General features: G+C 35.2%; 4 protein-coding genes across 4 annotated transcripts; 2 read left to right on the top strand and 2 right to left on the bottom strand.

The window, feature by feature from the left end:
• Positions 1 to 205: 205 nt before the first annotated feature.
• Positions 206 to 2,535, top strand: CBG15004 (the record flags this gene model as incomplete). Its single annotated transcript, XM_002632775.1, has 4 exons — positions 206 to 418; positions 911 to 1,450; positions 2,095 to 2,303; positions 2,403 to 2,535. 4 exons carry the CDS (start codon positions 206 to 208, stop codon positions 2,533 to 2,535), a joined length of 1,095 nt encoding a protein of 364 aa, XP_002632821.1.
• A 588-nt stretch (positions 2,536 to 3,123) lies between these two features.
• CBG15003 lies at positions 3,124 to 3,486 on the bottom strand (the record flags this gene model as incomplete). Its single annotated transcript, XM_002632774.1, has 1 exon — positions 3,124 to 3,486. The coding sequence occupies one exon, from the start codon at positions 3,484 to 3,486 to the stop codon at positions 3,124 to 3,126; it is 363 nt and encodes a 120-aa protein (XP_002632820.1).
• Positions 3,487 to 5,454: 1,968 nt separating this feature from the next.
• CBG15002 lies at positions 5,455 to 8,360 on the bottom strand (the record flags this gene model as incomplete). The annotated part of the gene is made up of 3 exons (XM_002632773.1): positions 5,455 to 5,606; positions 6,529 to 6,687; positions 8,297 to 8,360. The coding sequence occupies 3 exons, from the start codon at positions 8,358 to 8,360 to the stop codon at positions 5,455 to 5,457; spliced, it is 375 nt and encodes a 124-aa protein (XP_002632819.1).
• Positions 8,361 to 8,826: 466 nt separating this feature from the next.
• On the top strand, positions 8,827 to 10,174 carry CBG15001 (the record flags this gene model as incomplete). Its single annotated transcript, XM_002632772.1, has 6 exons — positions 8,827 to 8,896; positions 8,938 to 9,012; positions 9,165 to 9,320; positions 9,369 to 9,475; positions 9,519 to 9,592; positions 9,757 to 10,174. The coding sequence occupies 6 exons, from the start codon at positions 8,827 to 8,829 to the stop codon at positions 10,172 to 10,174; spliced, it is 900 nt and encodes a 299-aa protein (XP_002632818.1).
• Between the last annotated feature and the right edge of the window lie 4,207 nt (positions 10,175 to 14,381).

The following is a 14,381-nucleotide window of genomic DNA, read 5'->3' as shown; positions in this document are numbered from 1 at the left end:
TTCAGAAGACGTCGCCCGAGAAGCATCGTATTTGAAAGAATTCGCCTTTTTTAGCTCTCGGTGTGTTTTTTAGGATCTTGTAATTCCGTTTTATAACCTGGAATTACAGTACTCTTTTTGAATCAAATTCAACGTGAATTTTCCACCCAAAAACCATCCACATCAAAACTCTTCCAACTAACACCAAGAATTCAAAAAACTGATCATGAAAACTCTCGAATATTCGAATACTCGAATGCTCTCGAATTCTTTGCTTCTCGGGCGACGTCTTCTGAAAACGGCTCCAGAATTCTCAGCAACCATTCGTACTGCTACATATTTGACTGCGGATGGGAAGCCACGTGGACAATTGTTTCGTCGCAATTTGGAAATTGTCATCGATCCGAATGAGAAGTTGATCGATGCGTTTATGGATGGGGTAAGAGGATATTTTCGGAAAATGGGGTGCTTTAGTTTGAGAACTTCCGGCTTGATAGGACAAGACTAATTTATATTATTCAATTTTTAGTATGGGGATTTTTCGAGCCAATTTTAATTGGGTTGAATTATAATTGAATTGTAACTGTTTTATGGATTTACTGAAACATAATTTTTTGCGAAAATTGTTTCGTTCGATTGCTTTAACTTTTAATAAATCTCTGTTTCATTAAACTTTCATAGAAATACGTTTTTTCTGAAACGTAGTGTCTTTTGCACAGCCACCCCATAATTGAACTTTCAGCTCATTTCTTATTTCCTCTGAAAGATATCAAAAATGTGTTATCTGATAAATTGCTTATCACAACATCAACATTTTTATACTTCGCAAGTTTTTATATCTCTTATAGGAGCCGAGATAATTGAGCTAAAAGATGATCGGCAGGGTGCAACTCTATTAGAGGTTTCACGGTATATCATGAAATATTTTCAGTATGGAAAGCAACGTCTAAACTTCCGTCGTGAAGATATCGCAATGTGGAGAGAAACCTTCAAAGACAACTACCGTCTCGTGTTCACAGTTTTCAAAGGGACAAACACAGTGATTGCCACAACCCATGCAATCACATTCAATCCGTTACCAAATCACAAAGACACCCCACATCAATACCTAGGATTCTACTGGATTCATCCAGACTATCGAGGTGTGGATAGTATGAGAATGACCGAGTATATTGTGAAAAAGAATTCGAAATGTGTCTCGGACAATGCCGTCGCTCAGAGCTTCCCAACAAGTTTGAAATTATGGGGTAAAATGTATGGGCATCGGAATTATGGACACATTCAAAGTGTTTCCTATTATGAAATGAACGAAATGAAGGTGCCAGAGGATTTGGATACAAGTGGAATTATCATCAAAAATGCAAGGGATGTGCCAGATAAGGATATTGTGGATTACGATAACACTGTTTTCCCATATGAACGGTCCAAATATGTGCTTGCGATTCTCAGATCACCAATTGGGTTTGGAAAGGTATATTATCGTTTCGTCAACTATTAATTAGTCTGTTATAAGTTTAATATTGTCTTACTGTAATTTTGAAAGAAATTGTCGATTTCCTGAAACCCAAAAATTTGAGAAATTAAAAAAATTTTAAAAGCCTCATACTTCTCATACTTCTAAATTTAAATTTTTTTAATGTGTCGGCATATTTAGAATATCGGAAAATGGATTTTTGGAAATTACGATTTCCTGCATGTCTGATTTGTAGATATTTTAATTGATTCAGTTTTCGGAATTTTGCAACTATCGGAAATTTCAAAATTTTGGAAATTCTTCAGTTTCGCATGTCGTAGTTTGAAAAGTTTTGAGTTCCAGAAATTTCGAATCATCAAAATTCTCAAAAATTTAACTCGAAATATTTGATCATAAATTTTGAAGAAAATCATTCCCGTTTCCCAAATGTTTCATTTTAACTTAAAATTCTAATATGGCATCTCGAAAAACCGGCGTTAAAAAAGAAATTAAACCAAAAAGCATATCCAAATTTGTAAAATTCCTATAAGAAATTTCGAGTTCCTCAAAAACTCCCAAATTTTGAAAACAAAATTTCCCGTTGCTGACATTTTATGATTCCGCAAATCCTTCTAAAATTATAATGATTCCGATTGTTACAGGTCGCGTACGACACATCAGGAAAAGTGATTGGATTCGGAACAGTGATCATTTATCCATCTGGAGAATGTGTTCTCTCTCCACTATACGCAGACGATCAGAGAGTGGCTCAGGCGATATTTAAGAATATCCTGGAACAAATTCCATTGGACGATAAGAAGTTGTTGAGATTCCATGTTAGATCAGTCGATAAAATCGACAAACGCTTTGAGTACGTGTTTGCAAATTTTTGTCTGTTTTACCAAGTTTTTAAAAGTTCGCAATTTTGCTAAGATTTATTGGATTACTTCTAATTTTTCATTTATTGCAGATGGATCCAACCATTTCTGAAATGTCCAGTTCGCAAGGAAGTTTCCGCATATTTGACCTATCAATCCCACTTACCAACAATTCACTATAAAAAAGTGTTTGTGAACTTTCCATACACTAATTGTGCAATTTGAGTAGGACATGTTCTACTAGATTTTAATAACAACAAAGACTTGGATTTAACACAATATCAAAACTTTTTTTAGTTGGCCACATCGTGATTCAAAAATTTCTTTTTTTTTTAAACGTGCCGAAATGACAACCACGGCAGACCATGGTTGCACTAAATCTTTACAAGATCATCTATATTTGGTAGTACGGTGGTCGGTAGAGGAAAAAATAATAATTTTAAAAAACATTCTCTTTCCTCTACGCTCCAAGAGAATATGTTTTTTCTGTTTCATCACTTCGAAAGAGGGTTTCGATATTACAAGTTCATTATACATAGGTTTTACGTTCAATTAATAAGGTCGTATGATGGTGATATTACATGACAGCGCTATGCTTTGAGTTCAGCTCACAACAAAAAAAACAAATGACAACCGAGTGTCGAAAACGGGAATATGGAAAGATTAGTCTAAACAAACACTAAAAACTACTAGTAGAAACAAGGGGTTTGAGAGTCGATAGAAATGGAACATGATAAAGGTATGAAACGATATCGATGAATTAGTATAAACACAAAACACTAGTTAATCAACAATAAACTAAAGGGATAATTATTATTCAGAATCTTCGTCCTCCTCCTCGATTCCAATTCCGTTCTCTTGGGGATGCAGGCATCCTTGGGCTCTCGGCACATCCTTGATGTATCGTTGTAGACCTGCCAGCGATCTCCATCTCCCTCTTGCTTGAATCTCCTCCATTGAATATCCTGTCGCCCTCATGTGATTCGCTCCTCCTCTCCGGAAAGCGTGATGGGTGGCTCCAAATTTTCCAATTGCCGCCAGCATCTTAGTGGCTAGTGCAGAGATCGACGATTTCGGCAGTTTCTTTAAGCCATCAAGAGAAAACGTACGGGCACTTTCCTCTTGAGTGAATCCTCCATCTACACATGAGAATATCCGCGTCACTTCCTGGATCATAGTTGAAGAACGATGATCGTTCTAGTCTCAACTGGTCATTCTTGGCCTTCTCCACGTGTACCTCAATCATCCCATCTTTTTACGTCACTCCTTCCCACTTGATCTCGGCGGCTTCCGAAGCTCTCAGCATGACGTGAAAGGAAAAATTGCCAACAGTGCATCACTATCTCTGGCCGGCAGACATGAGCGGAATTCCTTATTCCTTATTCCTTATTCCGGGTGTTTTTTCTATTCCTTATTCCTTATTCCTTCTTCCGAGTTTTTTTAATTTTGTTCCTTATTCCTTCTTCCTTCTTCCTGATTTTTTTTTGTTATTCCTCTTCAAAACTTTTGTTGTACTTTTCCTCGTAATTTTAGGAATTAATTGAAGTTGGCATATTTAAATTTGAAAAAAAAGAGAGCTCCAGAAAGATTTCCGTGCAATTCTCAAAAATTCAACACCTTAAAGGTGGGGGAGACATGAAAAAAATGTTCTCGAAATTCCGTTTAAATACGCCCCTCGAGGAGTTGGCTTGTGGGAGCGATGATTGAGGGTGCGGTGCCGCTACCGACTGAGCCACGCGGGCCAAGAGAAAGCGCAAGCCCGATTGCATTCATAAAGGCGAGGACGACAGCTGTACGCTGAGTGACATTAAGCGTTGTACACCGTCACGGTAGAATGCATACCCTGCCTACGAAAATCCTACGAAAGTCTCCTGTCCCCCCACCTTTAATTTGGATCTCGAAATTCGAAAAAAAAAATTAACGTTTCAGACTTTTTACCTTCCTCGCGCAAAACTTAAAATACTAATACGACGTCAGGGCAAGTTCCGTTATTCGACTCAAAATTTTTAAAAGTCGATTTGAAACTCGGAATTTCGGAAATCAGATTTTCGGTAAATCAGAGTTTCCAAAAACTCAAAATGCCGTACTTGTTTGTACTTTCATGCTGTTAAAACGTTTCATTTTTTTTCAATGTTCGGACTACTAAACAGGCCGTTATGAATAGTTCGATAAGGAGTTACTGAAACAGATATTTTTGTTTAAATTTGAGGTTTTGAAATTAACATTGAATTCGAATTAACTTTAACACCACTTTGAAGAAATTTCTTGATTTCCTGAAACTCAAAATTTTGAGAAATCGAAGTTCTGAAAATATCCCACTTATTGGAAGTTTGGATATTCACCTCGTAATTCAGAGAATTAACATTTTTGCCATTTTTCGGATATTGTCGGAATTCTCTTAACTTTGGGAATTCATTAAACTTGCCGTATCGAAATTTGAAAAATTATAATTTCCAGAAACTTTGAGTACCTTTCAATTCTTGAAATTTCAATGCTTTGAATGTATTTGAATCTCGAACTTTTTTGAGTTTGAAAATATGAGAAAAAAAGTTTCCCGTTTCAGACATTTTAGAATTATCCAAAATTGTTTTATTCGTCTAACATTTCCATTGGACGACAAGGAGCTGTTGAGATTCCATGTTACAATTAGATCAGCCGATAAGATTGAAAATCGCTTTGAATACGTTCTTGTTTTTTTCTGTTTTTAACAGTTTTTAGAAATTCGCAATTTTGTTGAGAACCATTCAGGGAAGTTATCCATAGTTTATTGCAGATGGATTGAACCATTCCTGAAGTGTCCAGTTCGCAAGGAAGTGTCCGCATATTTGACCTATCAATCCCACTTACCAACTATTCACTATCAAAACTTGTTCGTGAACTTTCCATACACTAATTGTGCATTTTGAGTAGAATGTGCTCTACTAGATCTTACTAACAATAAATATTTGGATTTATCTTTTTTAAAGTTTCTGATGCTTCAGAGAATCATTACAAGGAATTAATTAAATTTCTTACACTTTTGGATTGAACAGAACGTTAAAAAACTACAGAAAAACAGTGAATAATAAATATTGCAGTTTCTTGAAATTGCCATTAAACAATCGTGTTGTTAAAATTTTGGTTCACTTCTTACTTCCGACAGCTTTATTCAGCCAATCTACCATCGGGACTCTTATCCTGATTACCAAATCGGATAGCCAATTGCTCAGCGATGTTCTCCAAATAAATGTCTACAGTATCTCCGGGACGGACACGATAACTGGCTAGGGTTCTGTCTGGGATCCATAGCTCTTGACCTGGAATTCTTCAAATGTTTAAAAAACGTTTTTCAAAATTTAAGAACCTCTTATTATGATATTTTTCGAAGTTCTATAGAAAGTGAGGAATTCCTTTTTATCAAATATTCAAAGTATTCCACTTTTTCAGGAGTTGAAAAAAACAAAGAAAATTTTCTGTTTCAGTATATTTTTATGTATACATAAAATACTTCAAAATCATCTTGTTGGCATGGAATTTTCTTTTAAATCAACACCGATTTTGCGAGTTTTTCGGAAATCGATGCCCTATCTGGGATCCATAGTTCTTTGCCTGTAGTTAATCAGGAACTCGAGATAATAGAAAAACTTTTGTTCCATCACTTTCGAGTCTTTAATTGGAGAGTTTTTGATTGTTCAATTTACTGGCAAATGTGTAATTCTGAAGACGCTTCCAAATATCATATACTGAACAAAAATCGAGAAGAGACTCATTGATAAACAAATATTTTTTAATACAACCAGCCTGTTTGCCGCGCCATGGCGGACAAATTGACAGAGAGACAGAGAAAGAGACGCAACTTCATTTATTTATTATAAGAATGATTTGGTTTTACCATAGAGTAAATGAAACGTAGTTTTCAAAAATATCACTGTTTTAACAATGTTGTATGGAAATGTGTAATTTCAGATATTCTATTGTTCTTTCAAATTTCTCCAAGCACCGTTTTAATCTAATGAAAATAGGAAAGTTTTCGTTATTTTTCCTTTCAAATCTCCTTTCAAATTGTTTCTGAAAGTTTTACATTTTCATCGTTTCCGTTTACAAAATGCTTCAAATTATTTGGGTTATAACTTCTGAATTCTATAAGTAACCCCTATCTACTTTCCCAAGTGCTCGTAGCATTCACCACTCTTTTTCTAGAAAATCAATGAATTTTACAACGATTTTGTATACACAAACCTTCAAAGTACAATCTGAGAATATGCCCAGACACATCCATCTCCTTGAGAAGCATATTTTTCAATTCAGCCACAGTATACTTGTATCCCTCATCCAGAATTGTCGATCGCTTTCCTTTTACATCAAATAGTCGAATGAAGAGGGTGACAGGACGAACTTCTGAAAAACAAACTCTCGAATTTCTTATCGTTATTGTGAAACAAAAACGGTTGATGATTACCAAAACTAAAACTTCTGATTTTTTCAAGATATTGGAAACATTATTTTTATATTTCAAATTTTGATTTATCATTACCGAAACCATTTATTATGCTCCTTCATACGTCGGTTCCTGTGAGAGATGTCAAAAAGTGGTCACCTAGTAAAATGTTAACCATAAAATCAAAAGAATTTTTTCAGTTGACCACTTTTTGATAACTTTGCCTTGAACCGAGATAATATGGTTTAAGGTGTTTAGGATAAATATTTGAAAAAAAGAACTTCCAGAAAGTATAAGCAGATTTGGAAAATCAATTAAAGGGGGACTCCGACCAAAAATTTTTTTTTGCATTAAAATGTGTTAAAATTTATCTATTTTTCAAATATTATTGCGAAAAAATTCAAAGAAAACCCGAAATTCCCGAAAAACGGCGTTGAAAAGGAAGAAAATTCAAAAAAAAGGTGCCGCCTAGGGACGAGGATTTTCAGTGAGAAACCTAGGCCACGGCACCTGACAGCCTTTTTTTCAAGTTGCCGACAGTGGTTTTTTACGTTTTTTTCCTGCCGGACATGAAATTGAAAAAAATCCGGAAAATTTGCCACGTAGGAAAGGCGCCCGCTGCCGTGGCCTAGGTTTCTCACTGAAAATCCTCGTCCTCCATTTTTTTGAATTTTCTTCCTTTTCAACGCCATTTTTCGGAAATTTCGGATTTTTTTTGAATTTTTTCGCAATAATATTCGAAAAATAGATAAATTTTAACACATTTTAATGCAATACAAATTTTTGGTCCCCCTTTAAAATATCAATAAAGAAAATGACCTAAAAACTATTAGAAACAGTAGTTTTTAATTTGAATAATCACCCTTTTTTAACTTTGACTCAATTTATCATGGATTCTTGTATCAGATATCAAAAAATGATCAACAGATAAATTATTTGAGACATTCTGATTGTTTCTTTGTTACTGGATCATTTTTTTCCAGGAACCGAGATAAACGGTATTTATATGATATGTATAAACCAAATCTCATCATTGTCCGATAAGAAGAATATCCAATTTTGAAAAATATTTGAAATCGTTTTTTTAATCATCATTTATCACAACTCCAAAACTGCAAGTTTGTTTCTCAATATTTAGATTCGAAAATGAAACGGCATGACTAACAATAACTGTAAGAGATTTTTCCATGTTTAATAAAAAGTCACTCTTCGAAACAGGACTATTAATAAAACCGAAAATCTCTATTTTGTGCAAACTTGTTACAGCATTTTTTTTTAGTTCCTGTTGATTATCCCCCAATTGTCATCGTTGATTCAATTTATCCTATTTCTGTTGAAAAGTAGCGAAAAGTAACCAGCTAGTAAAATTTGAATTAAAAGATTAAGAACATTATGCCAGTGAACAACTGTTTGATATCGTTTACAGGAACCGAGATTAATGGTGTGAACTAGTAGAACTGCAAGGTATAATCAAATCAAATTTTTTAAAGTAATTTCAATGACTTCTAGAGTTTTAGAAACATTAATTTTCTTCATACAATTTTTACCAAAGAGATAATTCATTCTCACCTTGTTCAGATGTCTGGAAAAGTGTGATAATGGTGATAAAAGTGGGAAGAAGGAGGAAGCGCATGTTGATGGAAAATAAAAAAGCAAATGAGGGATTGTATCCAAAATAGGCGATAATAATCATAAGAATAACAATAATGATGCTGTAGATGAGGGAATGTAAGGATACCAACTGGTTTTTTCTTTACACTGGTTTTTTTGGCTTTTTTCTTTATGTTTTTGGGATTGATATATACTCAGACAAGAACAAAGTTCCTGCCGGGGGGTTAAGAAGGGTGCCGGCAGGCTATTGAAGTGGTGGCAGGAGAAAGTACCTGCCGGCGGGCTAAACGACACTCCGCTCGCCGGGATTTTAATTTGCATGTTTTTATTATTTTGTTTTAAAGCTAAAATTGATTATGTCTATTATTTTACTGAATTTCTTTTACGAGGTATATAAAATTATTTGTTCCGACACTGTGTACATTCTGAAAAGGAAAAGTATTGCTCCGACATTGCAAATTTCCTTATATTTTCCAGAAAATACCGAAATGACTCCTCAAACACCTCGCGGTCGTTTCTGCAACAATGGATCTGTGTCTACGTTTCCTCCTCCAACAGGTATTTATACCATAATTTATCAGTTAAAAAAAACTTTACAGGATCTCATTCGAAAAACGACAAATCGGGAACTACACTCAACAAATCTGGAAATAACCTCACAACTACCCTCACCGGTGAACAAAACAATATAGAGAATTCAGGATTTTAAATTATCTATTCCAGATCGGCTTATGAGTTTCGTATACTTTGACAAACTCGATATCTACGTTACTGGCAAACTTCTTGCTAAAGAGTCAAAACAAAAGGATAGGAAGAGATTGTCTAGATGATTATCAGGATGAATATTTCAATGCAGAAGAGTTATTGGATGATGATTCCGATGGTCGTCGAAAAAATTATGAGAACTTTACGGAGCTTTTTGAAGAGACTGAATTCGCTTCCGAAAACAATGAATGCGAAAATGATTCAAGCTCCAAAGATAGTGAGTTGTTTTCTTCATTGTTTTCAAAATTCCTATAACTGATTTCAGTACTCGTCTTTGTCTCGTTTATCCTTATGCTCCGGTTATCGCGAACCCAAGTTAAAATGGCAATCGCAATCGTCGAATATTTTCTAAAATGTTCTCTGCCTTTCACGGTCAGTCCAGCTACTTTTATTCAGATCATAATGTCATTTTCAGGCAAAAGAAGTGTTCGATGAAGTAAACCGCCGACGTATGAGTCACGCTCCAAAAACTCGGCTTTTTTGTCCAAAGTGTTTATGTTTCATACCGAAAGGACAATCATGCTCAAATTTTGGTCAGCAGCAGAAATTCAAATGCGGAGCCCCAAGTGGAACGAATTAATCAAAGATTCATCGTCCATTTAGTATGTTTTCCACTGAATTTTTTGTTCGTTGACTTTGGAATCTTTTTCCAGTTATCGAGCTCTTGTGCGAAATCAGCCGTTCAAGTCTACATCATCTTCGCATCCGGGTCCGCAGAAGAGTCAAATGCATTTGATGAAATTTCGAAAAAGGAGAAATACTAGAGGATTCGGATCTGTATGCTTATTCATGATTCGAGGAGGCCAGAGCTACGTGCTCATAGAAGAATATGGATCAGCAGCTGCTCTAAGACTTGATTTTTCAAAGTTAGCTCGGAACACGCAACGTTTGGCTAGGTCAATCAAACTTTTTGCTGACAATAATTGTGACTCTCTTATTGTTAAATGCACTAACCTAGTTGGTCTCACATTGATCCCCACTTCTGATGTTTTATCTCCTTTCCTATCAATCCAGTTTGATGGAAACACTTATTTCTGCCCCAATCGTTACTCCCCCATTGTTGTTAGATAAGAATAATTTCTTTTGATAATAAAAACTTATATTTTGTTAATATTCTCATTTGATTTTCATGAAAAACGCCCTGGAAGAGGAAGGGGGAAAGAACAGAAAGCATTTACCTGCCGGCGTGAAAGTCCATGCCGGGAAGCTAAAAAAAAAGTCCCTGCCGCTGCCCTGCGGCAGGAACTTCCCTTAACCCCACGGCGGGAACTTTATTCTTGTCTGAGTAGGATAAGAATAAATTATTAGGCAAAAAGATAAAATAATTGACGGTTAAAGGGGGACTCCGACCAGAAATTTTTATTGTATTAAAATGTTTCAAAAATATGTATTTTCCTAATATTACGGCGAAAAAATTCAAAAAAAATCCTTTTTTTCCGGATTTTTTCGGTGTTCATGTCCGGCAGGTAAAAAATGTAAAAAAAACACTGTCGGCCACTTGAAAAAACAGCTGTCAGGCGCCGTGGCCTAGGTTTCTCACTGCGCGGGAATTCAAATCCTCGTCCCTCCTAGCAACTTTTTTTTGAAAGCATTTTTCGGGGATTTTGGATTTTTTTTCGAATTTTTTCGCTATGATATTGGGAAAATAGACAACTTTTCGAACATTTTAATGCAATAAAAAATTTTGGTCGGAGTCCCCCTTTAAAGGGGGGGGGGCAGGAGATTTTTCGTAGTTTTTTTTTGTAGCTAGAGTATGCATTCTACCGTCACGGTGTACAACGCTTAATGTCACTCTGCGTACAGCTGTCGTCCTCGCCTTTATGTATGCAATCGGGCGTGCGCTTTCTCTTTGCCCGCGTGGCTCAGTCGGTAGCGGCGCCGCACCCTCAATCCTCGCCTTCACAAGTTCAACTCCTCGAGAGGCATCTTTGAACGGAATTTCGAGAACATTATTTTTTCATGTCCCCCCACCTTTAAAACGGAAAATATGAAATTTTGGAGTTCTGAAAAAACATTAAATTTTTTGGGGCCAAAAACATAAAAACACAAAGCAATTTAGGGGTACAAAATCCACAATTCGAGGGTACGAAGTATTTTTTTCAATTCGCACACTCTCGCCCCGAAAAAACCATCAACTTCTGAACCGTCCGGTTCTCATCCGGTACACTTCCGATTTGTCAGTTTTCACAACAGAACGACTCCGAATGACTGCCAAACAAGCTGGCTCTAAAAAAACGATTTGTAACGGAAATTTTAACATCATATTTTAATATTTTTGGTGAAAGATCCTCATTTAAAAAGCTTTTTTTTAAACATGCAAGCTAAAAAAACAACCTGAAATGCTTGTTAGTTACATCTAGAAATAGCGAACTTGAGTTTTAGTTAAAAAATTGCGAACTTGAGTTTTAGTTTTGTTTCATTGACGTTTTTGCATTCTTTTTTCTAATTTATTTTAGTTGTTCAAATTTTCCCTTTATTCACGATCGCTGGAAATCAATATTTTAACTATTTCTTCAGTACTGATAGTTTTCACAAAGTTTGTAAAACAGTTATTTTTTTTCTGTTCTTAAATATTCAGAAGTCTCGAAAATTGCAAATTTTACTACTCAGTTCATTTCTAAATGTTCATCGTTGTGGCTCTATTTCTGGAAGTTATCATCGAATTTTCTAGATTCAATAAATGAAGTGAAGGTTCGGATTTTTCCGAGTTCTAAATTTTAGTTATTCCAATAAAAATTAGTTTCACGACCGTAAATTATATTTCAATCACTTTTCATGTCACTTTTTTTCGAAATTTCAAATTTTTGTGAATTCTTGAAAAAAAGCCGGAGCTGACTATTCAATCTCATTTTGTAGCAGTTCCGTTTCGCGCAGTTCCAATCAAACATTCGAGGCAAAAATCTTTTTTCACTTCTTCTAAAGTAGCCGAGGGGCCACTTTTTCAATTTTGTGAAACAGTATTTTTTATCAATTTCCAAAATAAATACTTTCGGAAACAGGGCCGCAATTTTTTTCGGTTAGGGTACTTCTGGGATATGATTTGGTGATCTAGAATTTTTACGGGTTATTTTGGGGGCATAACGATTGGTTTGATCCGGCCCGCGGTCGACCACGGTTATATTTTTGACATCAGTGCACTTGATCAATGTCTCAACCGACTAGACTTCTTTTTCCTTTCCATCTTATCATACATCATTATCTAATGTGTCCTCCAATGTACTCACTTTTAAAAAACCTCCTATATCATGTTCTTTTTCCATTTTCCACCCATTTGTTCATTTACTTATTCCACCACATCTTCATTTTTCCATCCATATGACTTCCTATTTTTCATTCTATATTCTCCGTCCACGTCTTCTTCAGAATCCACTTCAAACTGTTCGAAATTTGAAACGAATTTCCCAAAGGGTAGGTCAAAAACTAAATAAAATAGTTTACACTTCGCTGTACATTTTTAATGGGACACGTTTTCGATTTGATTCGAAAAATAGAGAGTGGAGTGACGCAGAGAAAAAGAATTCTCGTTGTTGATAGCATGAAAACTGATAGACGAACCGATTTGTCAGGTGTTTCTCGTCCAACCAATTTTTCATTTTCTTTTTATTGGTTTTCTCTTTCTTTCTTTTCATGCGAATTTTTTTTCACACTTTTCTCTTTTCTTTATATTATTTTTACATTTAGTTTCCGGAATACATGACTTTGAAGAAAAACTTGTTTACAGTTTCCAAAAGTTTTAATAAGTTTTAAAACTCGAGAACTTTTAGTATGAGATCGTTTCTGTTGGCAGACTTTGATAAGGTGAACTTTTATTTTAGGAGGTATCGACCAGGCCTGTGCGGCAACAAAATTTTTTCGGCAATTTGCCGAATAGGTTTCGGCAACGTTCGGCAACTCGATAATTGCCGAAAAAAAATTTCGAATTTCGGCAACTTTCGGCAACAAAAGTTTTGCGTCTTTTTTTTTAGTAAAATCGATACGTAACTCACCTGAAAATGCTTCTATCAGGCTCAAAACTACAGAAAATGTGTTTCATAAGTTCCTTAAAAAAGTAATTACAAAAATTGGCAACTCAAGACCACATTTTTTATGCAAACTATTTCTCTTTAGCAATAGAGGGTATTCCAATGGTTGAAAATATTTGTTCCGATTGTGAGTTTTGAAAATAGTGCGCTCAACTTGTTAGGCAACTCACGACACACGTTCCCTAGAGATTTGAGACAGATTGGATAATTTTTTTGATGAGTTGTGACTCATGATATCTATTTTTCTCCTATGCTCACAAATTTAAAGTCCATTTTTAGATCCGATGCAAGTATTTTTGATGGTTATTGGGACACATTTCCTCTAAAATTCACTCTGAGGGATGATGGTATTCAAAATTTGATTTTTCGAACTTCGAAATCATTTTTTTGACTAGAAAAATTGTGAAAATCTCTAAATTCAAAAAAATTTCAGTTGCCGAAATTGCCGAAATTTTTTTGCCGAAATCGGCAACAGCAATTCGGCAACGGCAAATCGGCAACGAAAATTAGGCAATTTGTTGCCGCACAGGCCTGGTATCGACTCAGCAATCTAGCCAGCTTATTGACCGCTAGTTTAACTCTTCGAACGGCAAAGTGGTACAAAAACTTTTTTTTAAATGTCCCACCTTAATATTCTAAAAAGTTTCTGTTTCAATGGTATCAAATATGGGGAGAAAACTTATCAAGCTAATTCATGGATTGTTAACTCCTTTCCTGAACTTTGAGCCAATTTCTCTCGTTCCCTGTAAATGATATGAAAAAGTGGTCAACTGAAAAATCATTTATCAATATTTCTGAATTGTTTTGTTAGTTGATCACTTTTTGTTATCTTTTACAGGAGCAGAGATAAAGAGTTCTTGGGACCATTGTGACCGTAATTTTTGAAAAATAAATTCCGAATTGACAGTACACTAGATTTATTTGAATAAATGTTTTCGTTTTTATGAAACAGGTATATTTGCTGAATTGAAGCGGTGACACAACAATTTTTCTGTTTTTGTCATATTTTTCGCCTATTTGCATACTTTCCCGGTCGAATTTCTCTCATTATTTTCAAAAATCAGAAACGCTATACTGATCAATTTTTGAAGGCGCATGGTTACGATAAAATTTCTTTAGCATTTTTTCCTATTTTCGCAATCTTATAATAGCGACACATTCAATTTCTCTATGATTCATTCTTTTTTGGACTTATTGAATGCAATATTATCCTCTGGATCATCCGTTATCATCGTTGGCGGTTATCCATGTAATTC

The sequence above is a fragment of the Caenorhabditis briggsae genome, assembly GCF_000004555.2.
Source record: "Caenorhabditis briggsae complete genome, chrIV, whole genome shotgun sequence".
Taxonomy (NCBI): domain Eukaryota; kingdom Metazoa; phylum Nematoda; class Chromadorea; order Rhabditida; family Rhabditidae; genus Caenorhabditis; species Caenorhabditis briggsae.
Note: the sequence above shows the minus strand (reverse complement) of the source record. Positions and strands in the feature narration are given on the sequence as shown.